At 41.4% G+C, this 26438-nt stretch overlaps 1 protein-coding gene across 2 annotated transcripts in view; it reads left to right on the top strand.

Moving 5' to 3' along the window:
- The window catches only part of PTPRN2 (protein tyrosine phosphatase receptor type N2), a 661203-nt gene that overhangs the window by 557556 nt on the left and 77209 nt on the right, over positions 1-26438 (top strand). For both annotated transcript variants that reach the window (XM_064505751.1, XM_026103068.2), the window contains one exon: positions 17323-17517. In XM_064505751.1, coding sequence (XP_064361821.1) covers positions 17323-17517 — 195 coding nt within the window. The remainder of the gene's footprint in view (positions 1-17322; positions 17518-26438) is intronic.

Below are 26438 nucleotides of genomic sequence, written 5' to 3'. Positions count from 1 at the left end.
CCTTTGCCAGGCCGCCACGTCGGGGCCTGGCCCAAAGCGGCTGAGCCTGCTGCTCCGGAGCTACCCGGCAGCAGAGCCCGCCTCAAAGCGTTACGGTAGGTCTGGTGGGCTGACCGCCTCCAAAGGATGAGTAACACCCAAACATGACCAGGGTTGATGCGCAGCTGAAACTCTGTTTGCCTTTTAATCACTAGAAAACCAACAGAAGTTGCAGGCTGCTTTGATTAGGCTGTGGTTAAGGAGCTTTCCAAAATTAATGGAAGTTGCGTGTGCATCAGTCACAATTTACGCATAGCCACGGACTGTTTCGGAGTGCCTTTTAAACACTTCTGCTGTCCTTTCAAATCACACGTGTAATGATGAGATAAGTCGGTGTCAGCAGGCACGGCTGAGTAAAGAGCGGCTCTTCCTGCCTCCCCGCGTGCACATGCGCACACGCCGGCTCACGCGTTTAATTGTTGCTCCTCTCGCTTTGATCCTCTTTGAAGAGTGAGTTTAGTATTCTGCACGCCCGCTCGCGAGTCCCGAGATTAGGGCAGAAGCGTTCGAGGAATTTTCAGCAGACGCTCTTTGATTTATTTCACGACACTGAGCAGATTTTCTTCATGCACTTTGAAGCCTTTTGAACATAACCCAGAGAAAAACGGGCATTCAGGCGCTGGGGGCAGGCTGCAAGCAGGGCCACTAAGTGCACATCTTGCTTGTCACCGCTCCCATTAGTGAGCAATTTATTAATGTAATGAGTGTGTGGTGGTGACTGCTACTATTTAGGGATGCTCGGTTGGATTCAGGGTGATGTATTTGTGCGTCCAGCTGAACCCTGGCTTTTGACCCCTGGGTGGAGAATGCTGCGTTTTGTGAGGAGATGTTAAATCATCGGCGTATTTTATATTTTGAGTCACAGAACTTTACCATGAACAAAACCTTCTGCATCGCTGATAATGGTCTGCAAAAGATGGGCCATAATGGAATCTGAGCGCAAAAGTTAAAGTACGCTGAGAGCCTGCCTTTTAGTATTTTATACGAATAATGTTCTTTTTAATTTTCCTTGAGCTCAGCCAAAAGAACTTGCTTTAAACAGTGCGGAGACAAAGACCAAACCCTTCACAATGAAGTCCTTCTTAACCGGCCTGAAGTTGGGCAAGCTTGCATGGGTTGTGCACCATCAGTGCAGCTGGGCTGCAGCAGCAGCTGTTTTAAAAACTTGTTCAAATAACTTGATCTGGCAGGCATATAAGTGTAAATTATATATTAAATTATGTATTATTATATGTATTGTGTTATATATAAATTATATATTTCTTTGTCAGACTTAGTCTTCTTAATTATGTGATCCCTTGGTATTCAAAGCCAAAGAAAAATTCTCAGTGGGTTTTAAAGATTTGGTCCTGCTGTTATTTTTCACTGGAGAGAGATTTTAAGAAAACAGTATTTACAAAATTGTGATGAAGATTTTGCTTCAAATATTTTAAAAGGCTTCGGTTGAAACAATCCACTGGAAACATGCTCCTACTTAACTATCCCTTTTGTATCTAAATACAGATAATTCATTGTATCTAATGTGGCTTCATGTTTTAGACTTTATAGACGATGACATTCATAAGCAAACATGTTGCGTTATTAGATTTTAACACTGTAAAAATATTGTATATCTACTTTTTAGTTTGCAAAATTCCATTTTCTAAGTGGAATGGAAAAAAAAAAGTAAAATTTTGCTCTTGTTGTTCGTCAGGTCCTTGGTAGCATTCAAACTGACAGTAGGATGCAACCACAGTAAGCTGCCAAGCTGGGGACCTTAGCAGCCTGAAGTACTACCTCACCCCTCCGTAAACTTGCTTCATTTTCACAGCCCCTCGTTACACTTAAGCAAAAAAGGGTATCACTAGGGATGAGATATATTCAATACATAAATATTTAGTAAACGTTTCGGTAAGTAATACATTTAGTGAGGATTTGGGGTAGATGAAAATTTAGCCTGAAGGCTGGGTTCTGTGAAGGGCTAGCTTCTGTTTGCTGCTAGGAAAACAAAGGACATTACACATTTTTAATCTTTTCTTTTTCTGTGTCCTTATTGAAAAAGAAAAAATAAATCATCTCACGTGGCTATGTAAAGCTACAGGACAAACTGTAATTGTTTGTAATAAAAAGTACACCAGGAGGTGTATATGTATTAGAAAAGTTGTTCAAGGCCATTTAAGGCTGCTTACTGTGTAGTATGTAAACAAGCTTCTCTATTTTTAATTAGCATTTTGTTTTAACATAAATTCCTAGGAACTCACAAATACATTGTATGCAGTATTGTTATATAAAATACTGTATCTTCATGTGAGACAGTTTTTAAGGTCTACAAAAGTATGTTCAACACAGAAATCATGTGTAAGAGTAATAGGGGAGAAAAAAGAATTGGGAAATGTTTAAAGTTGCTAAGAAGGGAGTTTGCCTTATGTTCAGACATTTCATTGAATTCAGATGGTAGATGGCCAAAGCAGAATGAGGCAAAACAAGAGGGGTGCGAAATGTGGATTTCACTTTTAATCTGGTTTTATCTGATCAGGGTTCAGAAGGATCCACAGTTCCTGTGGTGCAGTGAACTGTATAATTCCTTAACCTCGCTTCCTATGATAGTCATAAAACAGACTTGAATGGTAATAACATTCAAAATGTCATTTAAAGATGCTGTACGAATTTATACAGCAGCCAAAATCTGTCAAGCACGCCCATTTTACCCCTAGCATTTAAAATCATCCGCAAAATGTTGTTTAATGAGAAATGCCCATCTTAAGTGCTAAAGCTCGATTACACAGATTTAGAGGGCACTTCAGCAAATATGTGTTTGAGCTTGTCTTCCCCGTCTGTGGAGAGCCGTCCTCTCCAACCGCCGCCTCCGCCACTCTGCCAAATGCTCCGGCGTGGACGGCTCTGGCAGCGTTGCAAGCCCCGTGCAGCGACGCTGCTGGTGGGAAGGGCGTTCCTCCTGCCTGCACCCGAGGGCTGGCCTCCAAGCTTTCCTCTTTTGAAAAAATACCTTTTGTAAATTCCTAAATGTTAGAGAAATGGGCTTGCCCTGACCAGAGTAAAGTTTCCTAGGCAGTATTGGCAGCACAGCAATGCTTTTCATTAAAGTAACCTTTTCATTGGAATGGGCAGATGGAGAGAGAGGTTCTCCGCAGGCGTGGAGGGAAAATGGATGTATACGTGCAACTGCTGCCACTGCTTGGATGAGATGGTGCCATGTGGGCTTCGGTTTGAATAAAATGTGGGTTTAGGTTCGACTAAAATAATACATCTTCTTCAAGTAGTTGGCTGCTTATCTGCATTGAGCTAGTGCAAAGTGGTGGGTAGAAGGCAATGCTGACCCCTTCAACTCCCCAAATGACATGACTTTATTTTTCCCTATCTAAAGGGTATGGTGTTTGGGCTTGGTGTTTTGTAGAACAAGGACAAAAGTGGACAAAAAGGACAAAATAGGACAAAAGCATCTTGCGGTGTAATTTTTCATGTGTTTCAGATGTGAAAATGCTAAGAAAAAAAATAGTAGGAGAGGAAATTTAGTGGCTCATTTTTAATTATTGGGAAATCCAGAGTCTTTACCCAAACATGCCTTTCTTAGAAAATATGCTGGAGGTTCTCTGGGCTTAAAGGCAGCATCTGGCCTAATAAACTAAACTGTTAAATTGTTAGACTGGACCTGGCACTGTTTTGGCCCAAGCCACCCAGCTTCCCAAAGAGTTTCTAAGCACAGTCTAGCACTTGGCACAGGCCAAGAAAAAGGTATTTATTTATTTGCTGGGCAATTTTTCTTAGTAGACAGTTTGGCTATAGGCACTCTGTTTTAGCGGGTAAGAATTATGGGTGCTTTCCCTGCCGAACTTGCCCTCCTTGACTGCCACAGTCCAGGCAGCTGCCTTCAGAGCCACTTCCAGCCCGTCCCTCTCCGGCCCGGGCTCTTTGCCAGTTAAGCAGGGGCTCTTTCTGGATAACTAAAATGGATCGTCTCCCTCCGGTAAATTGATTATGTCCCAATGCCTGTACATTATAAAGAAGCCAAAGATAACCCCCGCCTTGCCTAATGGGCTGGAGAGTGTTTGATCTGCAGTCCCAGACTGTACATAATCTCAAGTGTCCTGATTTCTTTCTGGAATAACTATATTGACTTCAGTGGTGTTTTTTTCTGCTGTGATGTCAAGGATGATCAGGCCTGTCTTTCCTACACACTTTTGTCCTTTTTTCTGTTCTAGGATTTTATCTTTTCTTTGGAGCAGCTATGTTGCTGTGTTTCAGATTTGACATGTTCTTCTATTGTCTGTTCTGTGAACTTTCAGCAGCTACCACTATGATCTGGCTCTCTGAGCCCTTCATGTTATTCCTTCAGAATATCATACTGGAAGAAAAAATAGGTATTTTTTAGAAGTTTTTAACTGGGAAGGCTTTATTTGCCTGTACCGGGGTTGTGTTCCCTGGAAGAGGTCAGAAGTTCATTTGGTGTACATAAAGGACTGTTGCAGATGATACTTGCTGGTTCTTGCGGGACCATGTTGCCTGGGAGCAGGACCAGGTTGCAGTTTGTTCCCTGAAGTCCCTAATGCATGGAAAAAGTGTTCTCACTACTGCTTTTTTCTAGGTGTGTCTGTTCATTCGAGCTCACCCTGGGGGCTAGCGAGAGGGTACAAGAGCAGGGGGCCCAGCAGTGCCTCCTTTTCCCTTCCTTTCGGGTACCGTGCCTAGGTTAGGACCAGAACTGCTGGCCTACGATCAGCGCAGAGCCCTGTGTAGGCGAGGAAAAATGCGCTGCATTCGGTAGTAGCAGTCACGGTAGTCGGTTGTAGCCACAGTCCTGCTGAAAGGCACGTGAAATCTCAGCTCCAAGGATCTTTTGTCCTCCCTGTGTGTTTGCGCCTAGCCTTAGTGAAGGGTCTGAAGCTGCTGCAGCCAGCTGATGGTTTTTCCCAGTAAACACACATGGCCATGGCTCTTTGGGGACGAATGAGCATGAGTACATCTTGAACCCTCTGTTTCTTCTGTACAGCTCCTGGAGAAAATCAGATGTTGCAAAGGCAAATATTTTGGGGGCAGTATGGTGTTTTCGCTGGTTTCTTTGTGATAGAAACTATAACTGATGAAGTTTGGGGAGAGGGGACTGGTATAACTGATGAAGTTTGGGGAGAGGGGACTGGAGCACTCATAGGGTCATGGCACCCAACGTGCCACCCAGATCTTCCCAAAGAGACGGGAGAGACTGTGGAAGAGCCTCAGGAGCATGCGTGACACGCAGGTGCACTGGGGCCATGAGTGGCCTGGGTGCAGGGCCTGTGGGCCATTTTGTACCAACCCATGTGTGTTGACTGCACAGGAGACCTCCCTTACTCCTTTCACCTAGGACAAACGTGCAGCTGCAGGGTTGAGCACCTCCTGTCCAAGATTCTTTCCTTTACATGTATTTAGGTGCACAACAGAGATCTAAATACTTTCTAGCCATTGAAAGAACTGTAAAAAATGTTGGTAGGTTTAATGTACACCAGCAAGATACAGGGAAGGACAGAGAAAACTCATTGATTTCTTTGCAGCATGATTTTGCTGTGCTATTAAAGGTTCTTAACTGTGACTGCACCAGTGTATTTCACTCTAATGTACATCAGCTCAGGCATTCATGCGGTTGTTCGTATTCCAGTAGTTACAGGTTGCAGCTTTCAGCAGGTAGATCCAGTTTTCATCACTTATCAAGTAGACAAGCCAAGGCTGAAGAGGGGAGACTGTACGAGAATACTCTCAGAAGTGAAATCTTTCAAAGAACTGATATTTGGGAGGAGGGGAGAGAACAGCATTTGAATTGAAAGAAATCAAACGTAGTGTAGATGGCTTAACCAAAGGGGAAGATTAATTAGGTTTTCTCTAAGTTTTACTGACCAGTTTCTACAGTTTTTGCTGAAGACAAATGAGTGATGTTTTACTGAAGCTGGCATGGGATGACTGAATTCTGAATGAGCAGAGATTTTGATAGGGAAAGAGTTTGTTAAATTTTTAATATTTCAGATTGAAAAATCCCATTCTTGCTCTGTGGCATTTTCTCTTTCCTGTTTTCCTGTCTAGCTAGTGTAGTTGCAGACTTGATGATGATTCCGACTTTTTCCTTCTCCATAAGACTGCTTTGCTTTACTGAGCTATGTTCTGGCAGCTTATTGATCTTGTAAGTGGCTTGCCTTATCCTCCAAACTATGGACAGCTCATCATTATCATGATAAAATTCACTTTCAGTGTTGTGTTTACATGTTTACCTTGGCTGGTAAAAATCAGTCCTTTTCCCTTCATCAAATGTTATTTAATTTGGAGATTTATGTACTTCATGCAGGCTGGAAGGAGGGCTCTTCATTGATCGTGCTTTCTGACAACAGCGGAGATGTATGGTTTGAAGCAGGCTGCGTTATAGCTGAACTACCAACCCTACCTATTTGCTAATATTGCTCATCTGAACATCCCGCTAAGCTTCAAAAACATATTGGGCAGAATAGTCACATGTCATAGAAATACCGATCTTTTCCACTAACCACGAATAGAAGGACTAGGGAAAGATGAAAAGGAAAAACTGAGTATGCTGCTGCTTTTCTGACAGTATGGGAAGAAGAAACTTGCATTTTACCTTCTTCCGACTTCTCTATTAGAGTTCTTCCTTGCTTCCTGTGAAAGGAGAACGCCTCATTTGGAGTGAAAAGGTGTGATTTGCTGAAAGAGGTTTCACTGCAGTTCATCACACTGAAAGAAGACAGTGGCGAGCTTAGCTATCCACATATGAGAGAAGGAAAATGTGATGGAACTGAATCAGTTTTGGGAGCAAGAATGATCAGCATGTGTAAATTCTTGCTATTTAGTGAGGTTATGTCATACAGAGTCTCCCACTATACTCTGGGGAAACAATATATACAGTAAAAGGGAAATGTGAGCATGTAAATTCCATATACTGTCACCCACAAGAGTGCAAGAGAGAGCTCCTGCAGCTCCTAAGTAACCTCACTGTAAGGCTTTTGACTGTGAAGTTAAATATACACAGAAGTGTTTCCTCCCATATAAGCCATTCCACATTTGAACTTGTTTTTGATGGTCTGAGTCAAGCCAATGGCTCTCCAGGCATTGCTGACTGATAATCTTGTTTGTTTGTTTGAGAGCCTCAGAAGTTAATTAAATAGCAATCAATGATTGAGGCTTCTCTGAGTGCAGTGCTGGTCACTCCGTCTCCAGAGGAATACCGCAGAAATGAGGGAGTGCAGAAGGAGGTGACGAGAAATATCAAGGATGTGGAAAACTCATATGAAGAGAGGTTGAAAAAAAATGAGATTATGTCTTTTAAAAAGGTAAAAAAATGGGGGTGTAGAATAGTAAAAAGTATATGAAATAGTAAAAGTATACTGAAGAAGAAGTAAAACTTGTATTCTCGCTTTTGCATAGCATCATGGTAAAGACATTCAGTGATATTAACTTTTTAAAATTAAAGAGTAATAAAGGAAAAGCTATCTACAAAACACTTAAGTGTGACACGAAACACTGTTTCCGCAGAATGCAGTTGAGAAACAAGGAGTTAGCAAGAATCGCAAGAATCAAAGAAGTACTGGGGAAAAAATATTCCAGGCAATAAGGTAGCTAATGAAGAAGTTTCAGAAGATGCATATTCATTCCTGAGGACTTAAAGTAGTCCAAAGTGGAGATGAAATCTGGTTGCGAGTGTGCCTACTTGTGCATATTCTCTTGTGCTGTTGCTTTAGTGCTTCTTGCAGACGAATGTGGAGTGCCCGGGTCGGCAGTGTGAGGCGGGATCACAGCCCCTGCGTGGGCGATTGCACGCGAGTTGGCAAGTGAAAATCCAGGAGCTTTAGTAATGGCCGTGCAAGTTCTTGCCTTTAAAAGCAAACGAGGAGGTTACCTGCGGGCAGGTCCTGCATGGTATTTATGGTGCGCACGGCCCGGGGCCAACTGGGGGTCCCAGCAAGGGCTGCAGCTCCCCCCTGGCCAGCAGTGCCAGAGTGCGGGTCGATCCGGCAGGGTAGAGCCGGGGAGACGTGGGTCCTCCTTGGTGTTGCTGGTTTCTCCAAGATGCAAGGTCTTCCTGCGTCCCCCAGCACCAGCGCTACGACTGAGCATGAAGTCTCTTTCTCTACTTTTTTCCAGTACCTCCTGTAATGCATAAAGTGAATGTGTAGAAATACTTACCAATACTGCTAATCCTTTTCTTGGAGGCTTTTGTGGTCAATAATAGAAAAATGTCTGTTCTTTGAGATATGGTGGAACTCATACTGTTTCATCAGAGTCTCCTAGAGTTTTACTGTATTACCAAATTTTTGGCATATAGTAACCTGCTCGAACATACTAGCAACTGTGTACTTTAGGTTTTTTTAACAGTATTACCTTGCTTACCAAATTTACGTTTGTCCTTCCTATCAGAGTTATTGCATTTTTATTTTCAGTGGGGCATGGGAGGAAAACTAAATGACTTTAGTTTTCAAATTGTGAGAGGGTAGTGGTTGGCACTTGCAACTGTCATGATGAGTAATGTTATAAAAAACAATTTTGTCACTGTTGGCAATCCTCAATATATACTTCCTTATCCCAGCATTACATATCTTACTTTTTTCACAGAAGGAGGCTATACATGTATTTGAGGTTTTTAGAAGGTTTTAGGACTTCTTTTCCTATTTTTCTACCTGGTTCTAGTGCCTCAGTCTTCAGGACTGCGGTTACACAGACTTTAGGAGAAGCAATAGTAATCCTTGGAGTGGGGTAAAATAACATTTTAGACATAAAGTTGTGCTATATATTTGTTTCTTTCAGAGCTAGAAGTGCATGCTGAGTCCTGCTGGGGAACTGGGAATTCTTATTTCTAGCAGAAATGATCTCCCATTTTTAGTCCTGCAGGGCAATAAAATAGTGGACTATACAGCCTTTATGTATATCTTTCCTGAGAAACTACAGCTGGCTTGGGACTGCGTGTTTTGCCTGCTTTGGGCCCCAGGCAACTATAAACGCTGAGAGTGGAAAAGGAAACATTTGTGGCAGTTATCTTTTAGAGCACCGGCATCTGCTGGAGGCTGGTCGAGCTTGGGGTGTATTAGACAAAGTCAAAATACATGATGAATTTGCACACGGTTCTGCATGGCCTTTCAGGTTAATTCTATCATTACTACTGTTTATTTGTAACCCATACTGTGCTGCATGGCTCTCACTGTGCTAGCAATGCATTTACTGTGCAAATTCATATTAAGACACAGCTGTGCCCTCATAAGCATGTATTTGAGTTAGTTAAGATAGAAAAAATATGGAGAAAGGGAGGTTTGTTTTGCAGATGAAGAACATAGTTGTAGAGAGTTAGGGCAGGTTTTGCAGAATGCTGCAGGTTCGGGACCGTAGCGCTTCAGGCCTGAGTGCTTGTAGCTAGACACTACGTACAAAGTTTCTTAGCAGGGCTGAGGGCTGAACTCTGGTTTTCCTATGTCCTAGTTACTCCTTAAGAAATCTTTCCTCTCCAGGCTTCATACTAACCATATATTTGTAATACGCTACGTGCAACCCTAGTTGTAATACGGGAATTGCAATTTAGAAATCAGCTTTGGGTCAAACCACCAAGAAATACCAAAATTGATTGTGGCCGGTAAATAAATCTCATGGCCTGCTGTCTCCAGAATTACAGTCGTCTGATCTACAAGACCAGCGATGCTCAGACACTCTGAGGGACACCCAGAGAAAATCCTGAGAGCTTTTATACGAGTAGATCTCAGGTGACTTTCTACAGGTTTATGGGCTGCAAGTCTTTCCTGATAGAAAGAGGTAGTCCGTGGTTTCCTTGGAGGCTGCTGGGTGCTCCCTTTAAATCTTGGAAGAAACCACCACAGTTTGGCTGTGACGTCATTGTGCATAGAAAATATCAGTTTAAATCCTTCTAAAGAAGCACTGACTTTTTTAGTATATTTTCTACCTGTGAAGTCCTTTATGCTGGAGTCTTTCTAAATCAGGCGTGTATTTCATAGAACTGTTCTAGAAACTCTTGTAGAAATCAAAGATAGAAACTGTCTTCTCTCAGTCCCACTTAGATCACCTGTATTTTTCTATAGGAAAAAGAAAACAGTACAATAACCTAAGCATGATCTTCAAATTTCGCTGATCCCCTGGAAGCAGCGTTATCTCCAAAGAAGCCTGTGCTTTCCTGGTGTGCGTGGTGGAGAAAACCCACCACCTTCATTCCACCTTTATTTACTGTGCCATTAGGCCTATGTTGTCACATCTTCCGTGGCTACATCTGAGTCGGGAGAAAAGTCTCTCCCTCCTTCATGAATTTGAGCTATTTAGATGCCTAACCTCTTTGATGAGATGTCAGTGAAAGAATTAAAGTAAAAGTATTTTCTTCAACTGCATTGCATAGTCAGTGTCTTTGATTCTGTGAAAATCAGAAATGTTCGTGTCTACTGGACTTGTATTGATGTATACAAGACCATTATGGAATATGCCCCCCCCCCCTTTTCTTTTCAGGATCAGACTGTGCATGCGTTTGAAATGAGAGGAAATGAAACAAATAAATACAAACAGAAGAAATCATTTTCCGTTTAAAGATAACCATTTTTTCTTTGCCTTTCCCCTCCTCCATAGCCTCTGCTTTCTTTGTGTACACGAAGAAAAGGGAATCATAATTGCCTGAGTCACCACCAGGAAACACTGGGAATGCCAAAATAATTGAAAATTTTCATTTCACAGACCGTGATCAAAATTGGAGTTTGTTAGGAAAATGTTTCTCGAACCTGTGCTTGTCTGCAGTGCTGTCAGAGGCACGGTCGCAGCCCTGCTATTTAAATCATTTGAAAACAAAACAAAGCAAAACCCCTGTGCTGAGCGCTCGTAGTCAGCTATATAGATAGTGGTGCAATGTGAGGGTCCAGTCAATAAACTGAACTGTTGAGACCTAATCTGTCCTGACAATCAAATAAATACATTTTACATTCTGGGGTTTTTTTTGGGGGGGGACACTCTGGCAGAGATTGTTCTCTCGAAATTTGGCATACAGGCAGTTTTCCAATATCTTTTACCTTTTTCCAGCAATGATAGAAAATACGTGTATAAATATTCCAAACATGCAAACAGTTCTTTTACTGCTGGACAAAAGGTATGTTAAAATGAAACTGAAGCTGGAAAGTACATTTCAATAACTCAGAAATAAATGGTGATAAAGCTGTAATTATCCCCAAAGCTACAAACACAATAAATAAGTTAAAGTTAAATTTATGACACCTGCAAGCATATTAAGTATGCAGAAGCATACCAAAGGCTGCTAAATGACTTTTGCTTCACCCTGTAGTAACACTAAGCAAATTTAGTTAGAGAATAATGATATTTGTAGTCCTGGATTCATTTGTGTGAAAAAATGAGCTTACCTTATTTTTTCTTTTTTTTAAATCTCATTGCATTGTGATTTTTGTTATACATAAAAAAATAGTTAAATCCATGCTGTAAGGGCAGACTTCAACTCATGCAGTGAATAGCACCTCCTTAATTTAAGGAAAAGTGAGGATAATACTCAACTAAGTGTATTACAACCAAGAAGAAAAGCATTTTAAAGACCTTTTTTTCCATACCTAGTGTTTAAAAGGTTATATCTGCTCTTAGTGTTCATGAAATATTTTCTTATGTATTGCAGCCTAGAATCTTTTACAATTAATATTTAGCATTTCTAATTTAGAATTTGTACAAAACCTAATTTTGTTTCACATGTAAAATGAAAACTATGTTTTTGTGACCATGCCAGCTTAAGTAGATTTGTTTGTAGGAGAATATTAGCCAGGTCAGGCTGGAAGGGCTTGGTATACACTCATCTACCCATTTTAATAAACAGTATTTTTGTCTAATGTGTCTGCTCTTTCTTAATAAATATACCATGTAAGTGTTTATTTTCTCTTACTTTTTTTAATTCTGAAAATAATTGTGCTGCACATGTTTCTGGACTAGGCCAAGTGATTTCAGTTTGCATTTGTTAAACAAAAGATTTTTAAAAAGTGGAAATGTCAGGCTGATTTCCTGGACTTTGTTTTGGGGATTACGTAAGTTCAGTGCTCAGATGATAAAAAAAAAAAAGGCTTGTGAATATAAAGTATTGAAATTATATTTCTGTTTTAAGTAAATTGGAAAGTTGGAAGTTCCCTCAGATCCCAGGTTCGTTGTAAGTAAGTTTGAGGTAAATGTGATTGGGGAAGAACAGCAGTGTTTTACATATGAAGCTACTTCTATTTACTTTAGATTGAGCCGTTTTACCTCTAACAAGCCTGATAGCAGCTGGATGGGGAGGATTCAGGTGCTGCGTTCTGCAGCTACTACCGGACGCTGTTGCATAGTATGGTCACATCGAATGGGTAGTTTAATAAACAGCAATATCTGCACTTTGGGGTGGGGTGGCAACAGCTCACCTTCAGGAGAAATGAAGGGATACGAGAGGTGGGTAAAGCAAACACCCCTCACGCTCAGGAATTCATTTCATGGACTTGTTTGTGGTGCCCTTACTGGCAGAGCCCAAGGCGCTACTGCTGGAGAAACTGAATAAAACAAGGAGATTTGGTATTTGCTGTTGAAGCCTTAGTTCCAGCTTGTTTTGGTGTCATGCTGTCCTATAGCCTTACTCCTTACCATGGTGTATACATAGGTTTTTCTCTAAAAACAAACGTTTAAGGAAACCACGTGGTCTTAATGGATTTTCTGGGTACCTACTGTATTAGTTGGTCTTACTTGAAGATAAAAATTTCTCCAAATTTGGGTTTGCTGGGTTACGCTTCTGTGAAACTGATGCCTCCTCATTTGCGAGGCAAATGGAAAGGTCCGAAGGGGTATGTGCAGATCAGCAGGGCTCACGCCAGGACTGCACCCAGCACACCTCTGTTCGTTTTTGTGATTCAGGAGAGACTCCCCTAGTGCAGTTCTCCGTGGTGCCATGGTGAGAAGCTTCGCCAGAGCCTCTGGAAGTGAAGGGAGAATTTCCCACGCATCTCTTGAAGTTCAGAGACCCCATCTGAAAAAACAGCACCGTAAGCCTGGCGCCCTGTTCCCAGGCTGAGAGTGAGACTGCGGTCCATTAGGCACAACAAGTCTCTTAAGGCCCCTCTTGAAATTTGGATAAACTACATGTATTACATGTAATGTGGTTCGGTCGCAAGTGGGCTGTGCTATGTGCAAATCCCTCTGCTGTACCTAAGGAAATGGCTGTTGCTTTGGGCTTCTCCGTATCTTTATCAGGATAGCCAAGTATTAGAGCTGCTTTTCAACCTCGCTGGAAGAGGTCCAGGGTTTTTCTGGGAATATTGTTTATGGTTTGTTTAAGGTTATCAATTATGTCTCAAATAAAAAGCTCTCTACAGATGATCATTGCGCTGTACTTTGAACTCATTTAACTGGACATTATTTACAGAATATTTATCTTGGTTATGGCAGTTTTTGTCACACAGCGATATTACTTTTCCATTATATACTACATGTGACTTCCACGTAAGTTTGATAATAAATGTTGGGAAATAAAAAACAGAGTAAGTGCCTCAGTATGATAGCAATTCCCATGTGATGGGAAATAATGTCATAAACTTCAAATTACCTTTTAAATAAATGTTTATGTCCAGCCCATCCATTAGATCATAGCCTGAAGGGTCAGGACGATCATTTCTTCGTATTTCACTGTGTGCATTATGATTGCTTTTTTAGGTGTAAATGATGTTTTTAAATGAAGAATGGCATTCAAACCGCACACAAACAAAGGCTAGACATTACCGAGTCACAGTATGGTGGAAATAGCCTCAGCCGTTCTGCTAAATATAGAAGCGCAGTAATAAATTGAATTCATTCTTAGAAAATATTTTCAGTGGTGTGTGTGCTGAGAAGATACAGAAATACGGCTGTTCGCGTCATTCATACATTTTGCAACTTTGACATTTTAGGCGAGTTTAAATTCCAGCTGTTGCTTGGCAGATGGTGGGTTTACTACATGCTGATAAGAGGAGAGATTTTGGAGAGCTGGGAAGAGCGTGTCTGGATGTGCAGAGACGTGGGAAGAGGATGGATATGCCATTGGTGGGGCTCTTAACCGGGCCTCTGAAGCAAGGCTACCTCTGTAGGCGCCCGAGGATGGTCTTTCCCTGGTGGCGACTGGTCAGAAGCATCCCCCAGTGCTGAGTCCCGCTGGTGCCACCCGGGGTGGCAGCACCACGCGGGGGTGCAGAGGACCACAGCCGCCTTCTCCAGGGGGAACCCAAACCCAAATCCCTTCGCTGGAGGCACACGATATCGTCCCGCCTTGACACTTAGACGTTTGTGCGCTCTGAGCTGGGCTTCCCTCCTCCGGCCGACCCCTTTGGTCCGTGCGTCCCGGCGGGGGCCCTCTGGCTCCCCCAAGCACCCCGCACTGACGCGTTCGTGAGCGGCGGCGCTCCCGGGGTCGCCTGCAGCCCCGTGGGGCAACGCGGGAGGCGAGGGGGCTGAGCGGAGAGGCGGCTCCGCCGAAGCAGCCCGCTCCCTCTCCATGAGGAGAAGACACTTCCCAGCCCAGGGGCCTGCCCGGAGCTTGGGGCTAACGTGTCCTGCTGTGAGGAAAAGTGCCTCCTTAGGCAACGCCTTTTAGGGCTTTTTTGGAGCAGCGGAGAGAGCCCCCAGCGCCCCTCAGCCCGCCCTGGGGACAAATTAAAGCCACAGTAACTCCTGCCAGCGGTCGGGGGAAGCCCGTCGCCCCGGGGCTGGGGGGGGGTCACCACCAGGCGAGCCATCCGGGGGTGGGGGTTTGCCGCAACTGTGATTTGACCTTCCTGTTTACACTGAACGTTTTTTCTTACCGCATAGAGTGACTTGTTTGTCATGTTTAAGAAATGGGATGGTTGCAGCAGTTCTGGGAATAGCTGTTTGGGTTCTGTGTGTGTCAGGAAAGAAATACGTTAATATTTGGGATCGGGCTACTTTTATTTTATTACTTGCATAAAAATGCTATATTAATTTTGTGGCGTTTGCTCGTTCCTGATTATTTTTAGTTAGCGAAAGTCTCTGAATCCTTTCCCCAGCGACCGCTGGTGGAGGGGGCGGATCCTGCCCGGGGGGATGGACCGGCTGGATGCCAAGGTGGGGTTTGGGAGCTGGGGGAGGCGACACGTCCCTTCGGCAGCCGCGTGCGAAGCGACTCTGGTTTTATGTGTACCTTTAGTTACTGCACGTCTGCCTCGTCCGGTGGGTCGTCCCCTTTGAGAACATCAGCTGCGGAAACACCTCAACAGCGTTTGGTGAATTCATTTTCCCATCGGAAAAGTTTCTGCTAAAAGTGGGGATTTGAGATGACACGGTTGCCAAGCACCGCGGCGGTGCGGGATGGCCGCTGGGGCCATTGAGCTCGCCTCGCGTGGCTGGCGCGGTCGGGCAGGACTTTTTGCCTTTGTCCCTATATTTTAGTAAGCATATGCTAACATTTTTTCTGTAATGAAAAAGACCTGTGTTTAATATTGAGAGTTTAACTGAGCTATCTAACACTAATATCTGTGACTCAAAGTATTTTTGAAAAACTTTTTTTTCGTAAATTTGGCCTGTTAAAAACGGTATGAAGTAACGAAGGTAACAACAGAAAGCGTGCTGGTGGAAGTGTGGGAAAAATGTTCTCTGTAAATACAGAAAATTTTCATGTGCAGTTTAGAACAAATAGCAAGTATCCAAAACAGATAGGTTCAGGTCGTAGATTCATTTGGGACAGTCTGTACAGCTATTCCAACCAGAGACAGTATATGCAAAGGGTAATTTGCCCTTCCCAAACTCGTTGCCTGTCTTTTTGTGGTAGCCCACAAAATATATCTCATTCGTATATGGTATGAGTTTTGTCTCGGCGTGTCTTAATTTGCACAGGAACACGTATATCTTCATATATTTCATTCCATAAAATTGTAAAATTCTGGATAAGTATAACAGCAAGTAAAGCAGGAGCTGTGGTAGCAGGCAGGCAGTGGAGCATGTTTGCGTGGGTCTTCAGTGAGGGCTTCTCGGGGGCGAGAGGTGGCTCAGCATAATGGCTGCAGCATGTTTATTTGAATGCTTGCAACCATTGCTAAGAGAACTAGCATCCCTCTTCACTTTAAAAAGCTTTATTCTTAAAGTTATCCAACTCCTCTATGAAAATAAGATTCTATTGCACATGATATCTCAATTTTTTTCAAGTCATCCTACCGACGGCACTTGGGTTGCAGCTATATTATCGGAGAATAAGAAAGCAGGCCACAGCTTTTCCACAGTATGAATTCTTCAGACTGTATTATTTTGTTAGCCCGAGGCAAGAGACTGTGCTCTTAGTACTCGTCTGTGTAAAATGAGTAATCTGAGACAAATGTGTAACCACACCGTGTATACAATATGTCCAAACACTATGGACTAGCCAATCTTGCTGTGCAACACGGCTATCCAAATATGTTCCATGGACGATAGACATACGTTAAAAATGATAATTTTATTATATACTCTGAGATTTTACTGCACATAAGTGATTCTAAAAGCATTATAACAATGGCATTGTGACTGTGGGTCTATTTATCCCATTAGAATCAGATTTTTTTTACCCTGGGAAGTTGTTCTTACTAGCAGAGTTTTCTGTTACATAAACAGAATTCTTCATTTTTACGTGACTTCTGTGCATGAGTGTGACTGGAAATATGTATTTGCAGTGCGATCTGTTTTGGAGTTTTGACATGGTTTGCATTAGTGTGTGTGATAGCTTGAATTTTCTTTCCTTGCCAAAGCCACTTGAACAATACAAGTGACAGATTTGGGGTTTTATTCTTTGTTAATGTCATTCTTCATGCTCCCTGCCCCACATCATGGAGGAAGTGTTGTGGTTTTGCTATTTTAATGAAGAGAAATGATGCATCTATCAACTGGAATTTATATTGGAGAGCACATCAATTCAGTCGCCTTGAGCTTGCTGAGTTTGCATATCCAGGGCCAAGCCGTGCTCTCCATTACTCCTGCGCAACCCCATTAGCTTCAGCGGGTTGCGCAGTTCAGGAGTGGGTTCGTAGAAAGCAGAGCGATACCAGGGCAAAAAAACCTGCTTTAGAAAAGAAGCTCCAAAATATTATTTTACCTTACCTAAGAAGAGATGTGCATACAGTTGTAATTAAGCTTTTGAATTCATTGAGCATTTCTCGTGAATGTGCAGAACAGAGCAGACAGCCTCCCAAAGATCACAGCAGCAGCAGGGAAAGCACTTCCAGCCCTGCAAATACACTGCAAATCGTATGTCTTTAGTAGACTCTATCCTGTAATTACTATTAACTATAGGGTGTTTCTTCCTCTTTTCAGGAGCTATGCCGTCAGCGTATGGCAGTAAAAACATCTGATCGCCCGGAGCCCCTGCATGCGTCTCGAATAAATAGTGTGTCGTCACAGTTTAGCGATGGGCCCATTCCCAGCCCCTCGGCTCGGAGCAGCACGTCATCCTGGTGTGAAGAGCCGGTCCAGTCCAACATGGACATCTCCACCGGTCACATGATCTTGGTAAGGCATTTTTAATCCTTGGCATGTGAAATCTCATCCGAATTCGTAGTACCTGTTCAGCTTTTAAACACAGTTAATTTTTAAAGGGGAGCTGTCTTTATGTAAAAATATTCCTGAGCTTTGTTGTTAATCTCAGTTTTATATAATTAAAACTAAAGGGATTTTTATTTCAATTTCTCTTTCATTATATTGTTTGGTTTTCTCTCTGGGGAACCTTCTTTTGTCTTGGGCATGTGAATTGTTTGTGTGCTTGCTTTAAAAGAGATAAGCCATGTTTTGTCCTTTTGTGCTATTAATTTACATTTAACTCAGCTTGGACAATTGAAGAAAACTGCGGAGTTTCTGATCAGCATGGTTCTTTGCCTTGAGTACCTTCAGTGTGCTGAATTTGAGCTGAGAACGTGACAACAGACTATCAGTAATACAGAACAATTTCTTTTCTGTTACAGTTAGAAAGGGAGGGATCTGAATCTTGAACCTAGCCTGAATTTTGTTTTCTTTAGTTGGGTTTTTTCCAAGCTGGATCTCTTTTTATGTTTGAAATGATACAAATACATCCTATTAGTGGAGCCTGCATCGGAAAACTTGGGTTACTTCCAAACACAACTTGAGATCAGTATCAGTGCAGAAGACGGACATGTGAATATCTGTATATTTATGACATGGCTTTAGCTATGCAAAAAGGGCCGAGGTTGGGACTGGTTGCAGCTTGTTTCTGTCTCTCTCTCTCACTGTTAGTGTCCTACTGGGAGAGCTGTGGTGTAACCCCCTGTTTTTGTGCCTTATTTTCCTCTTTCTTTAAATGGGGGTGATGATACTTGTTTTCTCTGTATGGTGCATTGAAATTATCTGAGGAGAAGTTAGGTGATGGGAAGATGATGAGTCATATGTTGCTATTTTCCTTCCTATGTTTGACTTCTATTTATTAGGATGGTTGATCTAAACTAAACACCCATTCCTGTTGGTAGTATTGCCATGCTTTTGGAAAGCTCCCTGTTTATTTATTTATATACCTCTGAGAAGACTCACTAGTGGGATTTCTGATATGGAGATTTCTCCCTGCCATGTCATACTTCTGGATCATAATTTTTCTCCTTCCTTCTCTCTTTTTCTGGATTTATATTTGAAAGTACTGTCATCTTCTCAGATATTTTTCAAGTTCTTATAAGCCACCTCACCTAATAGGGAATGAAATGAAGGCAGGCACAATCCAGAGAGCTAATTTGACCTCAGTCAGGTTCCTGACCTCCTTCAGCCTTGATCAGGTCAGCTGTAAAACTGAGCCAAAGCAGGACAGCCTTAGAAACCAGATGCTTCATCCCAGGGTATCTTCCTGAGTCAATATTTCTTCCCATTCCCTTCCCCTCGCAAAGAAAGAGTTGATTAAATACTATTTTAAAAACTGATACACAAATGTACATTTGAAGGAATGCTGTCATGACAGAAAATATTATTTATTACAGTTTTTACTGTCCCACTTTTGCCTAAGCAGAACTAAAACTTCCTAACCTGACTTCCTCCCACATTTAACTAAAATGCTTGAGAAAAAAATGTAAGAAGGACTCCAATTGCCTAACCTCAAAATAAGTACAAATTCATGTGGTAAGGCTCTAAGACAGTATCTTTGTATGAAAAGAAGAGCAAAATTTTCTACATAGATGGAAATACACATTTAAGATTTGTGAATGATTTCAACTAGTTTAAATGAAGCAAAATTGTTTTCAATTATATTATTAAGAAAAATCTGAAAAACCCACAAAACCAAATTAAAGGAGAGAAAGCGTCATATGGGAACCACTTCACTAATTCTGGATCTGGAGATTTCTTCAAAATTGTAAGAGTCATATGAAAAAGTCATGTATTTGCAAGCTAGACTTTAAAAAAAACAGTGAGATTGGTCAGGAACACTGTTGCAGTTTTCAGTGCCTGTAACTCAGTCAATCCTGTTTAACCCTGAATGAACTCATGCATGTGTTAGCTATCTAACAGCATGTGTTATATCTTAGATGGTGAGGGTTCAAAGAGGGGTGAAAGAACTGCTGTAATGGCTGGAGAGTACAACCTACATAGGGAGAGTAAAAATAGTTAATTTGTTTAGTCTAACCTGAACAAACATAAATCAGTGGTTCATGGAAGGCTGTGTACGTTCTTTGAAATATGGGATGGAGAAAAATTGCTCTTAATGGACACAAATGATACAATTAGGAAGAAAATACAGGTTAGAATCAAAAGGATGCATTCAGCTCAGGTATCATGCCAAGTCTAATAGGAGGGTCAGCAGGCAGTGGGGTGGTTTGCTTAAGGGAAGTCATGAAACCTTATATTCAAGATCTGCTTATGGCAAAGCTAAGTTGAGTTTACATGGGAAGATCAGCATCCTGCCGCTATAGCTCTGAAGCAGATGATTGGACTTGACCAGAATTGCTTATATTTTGTGTCACCATGGGTCACACTGACAGGCAGCCTGAATCCGGAGAGCTGACCCAATTTATGTTTTGCTCAAAAATAAATGCACAGACCTGTAATACCTTATTTGCCCGACTTTCTCTCTCCTTTGAGACACTGTGGTTTGTTTGACTTCCGCAATAGAAAAAGCTCGCAAGTGATGAGCTTATCTTCCACTTAGCCTGCAGCTGCAAGTGGAGGGGAGCAGGGAGCCCCACTTCACAGCTTTTGGACCGCTTCCATCAGATGGACTACAAGAAGATTTGCAGTTCTTCCTTCCTCCTGCTGCTGCAATCCTCTTATCTTGTGAATTCTTTTATATGTATTTTCTGTGAAAGGTGTCTCAGTGCCTAAAAAAGCAACAAGAAATGTTAGCAAGGGGCCCTGGTAAGAATGGCAAATACCATGTGCTTTGCAGGATAGATGCACTTACCACTCTGCAGTGTGTTTTCCCATTCCACAATGTGCAACAAGGTAGAAGTTAGCTGAGCTGGGCTCCTCAGTCCTCGCTGTTCCCAGATGCCAGGACCTCCTCAGAGAAAACGTAACAGTGCATGGCTGTGAAAGGTGGCAGTAGGAAATAGTTTGTTTTGACTTAAAAACAGAATAAACCTTTAACAAAAATTACTTAGAAGGAATTTATTTCCAGCTGCTAAATGATGCTGTTTAGTCCCTTTCTTGCTCACAGGTAGTGTTGGTCAGAAACATTTCTGTAAGACTGTTTAATTCTCTGGAAAATGCTAGCTGGTGGGACCGGAGAAATGATGTCCAAATCACCTCAGCTTAGGGTTCATTGGAGTTCGTGGTTAGCCAAAGGTACCGTTAGCTTGGGGGAGCTGCTACTTCTGGGTAGCCCCCTCATTTACATTATTGGAGATTTGGAGAAACCTGGAATTATCCCAAACCATGTGGCTGTGAGGCAGTCTTAGACTTGGACATGGTCACATAGACTGAAAGCAATTCTTTTTTCAAAAATCAGTCTTTCAAAGAGAAAAATCCTGCATCTCTGCTGCTTTGCTATTCAGCAAAGATATGTCTGCACTGCTGACAGTAGCATGAGGTAGTTTATGCTATTAGCAATAGGATGAAGGGAGGACTCAGGAGGCCCAGAAGGACAGCAATAGCAAAATACAGGTTTTTTTTCCTTTTTCACGTTGTTTTTCCTCGCATTAAGAGCAGGAGGACGGCCCATATGGCACTTTATGATTCTGCCTTTCTAAAAGATCCAAGCTCTTTGGGAAGTGTAATTAGAGGAGCATGTTTTAGACAGTCGTGTTTGTGGCACTGAATGGCTGGTTGCAGTATGAACAACAACAACAAAGAAGTGCCCTAATTTCAGTTACCATTAATTTTTCAAGGAAATGGTTGTTGTTTCAGAAGGCCACAGCAAGGGAAAGGGTCGGAATTCGGGGTAGATTTCCATCCACATTATTTACATAGGTACATCTATATTTCAAGTACTAAAAGAAGTCCTAATAAAGTGCCTCACTTCCCATTATAGTCCAGCAAGAGAATCAGGGAGTTCTGAATGTGTCTGGGAGAGAGTTAGTGTACCTGACTTTGGCTCCTAATTTATCTACATTTTAGGCACTTAATGAAGAGGCATTTCTGAAGTGTGTCCATAATTCCCTTTCTAGTCAGTGAAGAAAGTGGGCAGCTGGGAAGGTCTCCTGCTGGTTAGGCAGACATAGAGTTTTCTCTTAGGAGGCCTTCTGTTGTGCCTGCACCATCCCGTTGACAATGGGAGCAACTTAGATGAGGAAAGCTCTTTTTTTCAGTGCTCAAACTCACATCAGCATGTAAGGTAGATTGGATTTCACAACTCCTTGATGTATTTCTGTAGTTGTTGGGTTAAGATAATTACAATCTTTTATGAATTTTCAAATGAAGAACTGTACTGCAAGAAAGGAGTGTATGCTTTTGAAGATAACATTTTGAGGTTGTTATCTGAATACCATATATGAGATGGGATTTGCAGAAGTAGAATTGGTTTTCTGTGTTTTGGGTTTTTTTCCTTGCAAAGATAGACATGCAAAATTTTAAGCATTATACATAAATTAGAATTTCAGAAAGCTTGAATTTCAAGAAGATCCTTTTCTGTAGTTAAGCTAGAAGTCTGAGTAGTCTTCTCCCTGAGGATATGAAACTAGTGTATGTATTGGAAATAGTAATAATAGTCTGTGATAATCTGTGCATACAATACTTTCCGAAAAGGAGCAGGAAGTTTTGTAACTGTGCTGAATGAACCAGTGGGAGCAAATGAACTAGAGGCTGAAATCTCAGGCTTCACAATGTAGGAAGTGTAAGCCTGCTTGATCCCTTTGTCCTTGGCAACATGCCTGCAAAACCAAAAGGACTTTCCACATAGGGAAATCTTTGTTACAATTTTCATGTTTTATTTTTTGGGTCTTTTTTTTCCTGTTCTTTCTTTCTTTCCTTCTACCACCACAAACATTTTTTTAGTCCTGTATGAATTCAGACACTGTAAACACTCTGTTTAAAAAAGCTTGCAACTGAAAAAAAAACCCAAATTCTCCCTCACATGTGAAGGGAGAAAAGTCAGTGGCAAAGTTTAGTTAAAAGCATAAACTCCTCACATTCGTGCTAAGTGGATCCCAATCCCAATTTATCTTTGAGCTATGCCAGTATAACCAGTATTAGCAATCCCACAAAATGTAAATTACAAGAAGGTTTTGGCCCAAAAGACTGTTTCATCAAGAACATTGAGGCTAGAGGAGTCACGTGGAAAAAGGCCATTGTGCCCATTGCGTTAGAACAGAGATTTAATGCAGCAGACAAGATAGCTAATATCCAAAAGGGACATAAATACTGTGGGTGGGAAAATCTTTTCCCTTTTCTTCCTATCTGAATTGTCATATTTTTAGGGACAAGCAGAGTTGGTTGCCTCCTGAAAGATTTGCTACTGATAAAATGGCATTTATCCCTTCATTTTATTTTTTTCTCTCCAAATGTTTAAATTATTTTGAAATGTTTGTCTCCATTTGTTTAAAGCCAGGACTTGAGATTTAGGAACAAAGAATAGCTGGCAAGTGCTAAGTCTCTTTGAACACAAATACTGCTCTATTAGCTGTACTAGCTGTAGCTCTAATGAATGGATGTATGCCCTATATAGATTTCTTCAATAAAACTCAGAAAAAACACTCATCCACAGGTGGTTACCCTTTGGTTCTTCCAGTTTTATTTCTGTTTTGTGTTCGGTTGCCTCATTTTTCTGCATTAATCTTGTTGAATGGGCCTTAGGAAATAACAATTACAGAATCAGTGTTAAACCAAGAACAACATTTCTCTTGAATATGGCATGAAATTAATTTCAGAATTTTATTTTTTTCCCTAAATTCTTCCCTGTTGGTTGTTTTCCCCAAATGTGTTCATAATCAGAAATAACCTGTCAACTGTCTGTGGCTACATCTTGGTCTGCTGCTTGATTGTGAGGTGCTTATTTCAGTTTTATTCAAGCTGCTTTGATTGAACACTTTGGCCACCTGATATCTTTCTGTTCGATAATAAGAAATGGCTTTTACTAGAATTATGCAGAAAAACATTTCCATTCATATTCTAGAACATGAATTTTAAAAGTGTTGCATTAACAGAAATTTTTGACACACACCTAGCTTGTGCAAACATGTGCGCGAAGTAAACAGAAAGGCTCATTACCATAGCCGAAATAAAGACTGATTTAAAATTTGGTGGCTATCTGAAACTTTGTGTCTGTTTCTCCCAGCTTTTCTCCATTTCTAGTGAAGGTCCAAGTAAAGTCAAGGCAAGGTCAGTACCAGTTGCAGCAAGCAGCAAAAGATATGATATGAGGTCATTTAATGAAAAAGATACGCTTTTTGATACTTTATTTTGAAAACAAGCGGTTTTACTGAGTCCTCGGCTGCTTCTGAGAGTCTAATTAGTGGCAGAAGCCAGAGATGAACACTTGTCCAGGAGGCTCCTGGCCTTTTCGTTGGGCTCCAAATTGTATCCTGTGTAATGAAGTGTTCTTGTGTTTATCTGTTGTATTACACATGCTAACATCATGTGTTAAGCTGTCAATATCTCATGGTAGCAGATGTGGCTTGTTAATCATATTTGGGATCTAACAGGTGGAAATGGCTCTTCAGAAGGAGAAGGGCACTAGAAAGGAGATGGTTCAGAGGGACTTCTCGGGCAGGAGGGCAGAGATGGTAATGCATGTTCTGGCATATTTCTGAGCTGGTAGAGCTGGTAGCTGAGATGCTCATAGGGCTGCTTCAGGGATGGGAAGGAGTTGAATTTCAACTTACTGTGGGATAAAGCAATGGATCATGGAAGCTGCACCTCTGAGATCAGATAAAATGCGATAAATGAGGCTACAACTTCAGAGCTTCAGAGCATGAAAACATGTAGCAGTTCAGGATGAAATGCAGGTTGCTTCGTGGTACTCACAAAGGCACATTATACTGGCACTGTATTATTGTGCTGATTATACCAGTTGCAGTTTAAGATACCCGGAAAGACTCCAGCGATGTCTTGGAGAGCTCCTTCTCTAGATGTGGGCTATACCAGCAGAAATTGTGGGAAGCGCTCTAGGTGGTACACTGCTGGCAATGGAGAGACCTTGATCCCTGTGTTGATTCACCAAAGTCTGTTTATGCTCATCTTCAGGGCAACATAAAAAATGTTATACTTTGCTTCATGAAACTCTTTCTAGGATAAAGGCCTCAGTTTGGCAGTGTTTTGTGAGTAAGGTATCTCAATTTCCATAGTATTTGGTAAACTGTTTCTGTGATGGTGCTCAGATTTTGCATTTGCACCACAATGCAGCTATGGCAACATTTTTAGATAAGGAGATAAACATTAAAATAATTGGTGAAGTTTTTGAGTACACTTATGGATGATATAGTGTATGCTATCCTGTAAAGGAGGACTAGTCACTTTTGAGGCAAAAACCAGATAAATTGAAAGGCTACTGCCCTCAAATATTCCATTCCCCTTAGTATGTCTTCATACAGTGCCTGGTTTTGCTATGAACTTCTCTCCTTAATTTAACTCTTCTTTTGTTCCAGACTAGAGCAGTATCTTTTCTTTTTTTCTAGTTGTAAGCAGCTCCATGTTGTCATGTCTGCTTCATCCTCTTGTCCTGACCATGTGTACTGGTGCTTATTCAGATTGTCCACCTGGCCGAAAAGCCTGCTTATAGCTGGGGAGAGTTACGGTTTGCCTCTGGTTTCTGGCTGCTTGCTGTACCACTTCCTCAAACCGCGAACAGAAGGGAGGGTGACAAACTGCTCACAAGCGTCACCTCCGTCAAGCGTGACCTGCTATTGCACCATGAATTACTCTGTGGCCTTTTCTTTTGGGCGTGATTATGATGGCTGGTGTCCAGGTCGTTAGTGTGGTTAGTAGTAAATCCATTAACGCCTGTTGAAGATGGTTGGTTTCTGGATTTGACATGTCTTTAAAAATAGTTCTCTGACTATGTATCACAGCTGCATTATTTTTAAGATGAATTATGTGAAGGCTTGCCTCCTTCTGACCTCCTTGTGCTAGCTAGAATATCCCATGAGCATCCAATAACTATAATGTACATCGCAACTAAGCTTCAGTAGCTGTCACACTGTAGTGAATTCAAGTACGTTTCTTGTACTGATTTGATTAAATATTTGCACGTGCAACACATTCCTTTAAACAAAACAAACAAAAAATGGCAGAATGTCTCCTTATTGGGTGCATTATGTTTATGGTCTGAGCATTGAAGAGAATCCAGTCATTATAGAGGTGTTTGAGCATTTTTATTTCAATATTTAAAAGGTACTGAACTTGAAGAAATAAAACATATACACAGCCAGTTATTTAGTACTGACTAGCTCTTACATTCTTCTCTTATTTAAGTGGAGTCTAGCTGGATGCAAATAAAAATGCTAAAGGACTAGTAATGCATGCCATCAGTTGTGTTCTTGCTGTCATGCAAATTCACAGAAAGAAGGAAACATATTAAAGAAATTTGATAAGGCCAGGTGGTCTGAGTGAATAATTTCCCTTTCATTAACATATTCCCCTTATTAACTCTGTAATTAATTGTACATAGCTAAGGAAAGCTATGGAAATTGCATTTTGAGATGTATCAAAGCTGACTTTATGTTTCAGACTTCCATGCAATTTACTATTAATGAAGCAAGAGATGGAGGCCCCAAATCTATAATTATTACTTACTATTTGAATGACAAGCAAAGAATTTTATCAGCACAGTTTCAAATGAAAGGGGATTAGCAGCTAATGTTGAAATTGTTAATCTTTCTTATTAAAATAATTTTGACGAGAGTGTTTAGCCTGAAAGAGGTTTCTGGAACATCATTTACCATTAAAACAGCTATTTTCTGAAGCTCAGTATGAATTTGTCTAAGTTTGACAGCAGGGTGCAAATATTTTTTAAATGAATGAATATTTTATGGGAGCTGAGGCTGCTCATGTGTGAGCTGATGCAGAGCTGC

Source organism: Dromaius novaehollandiae, chromosome 2, assembly GCF_036370855.1.
Source record: "Dromaius novaehollandiae isolate bDroNov1 chromosome 2, bDroNov1.hap1, whole genome shotgun sequence".
NCBI classification, from domain to species: domain Eukaryota; kingdom Metazoa; phylum Chordata; class Aves; order Casuariiformes; family Dromaiidae; genus Dromaius; species Dromaius novaehollandiae.
This window is presented reverse-complemented; position numbering and strand designations above follow the sequence as displayed.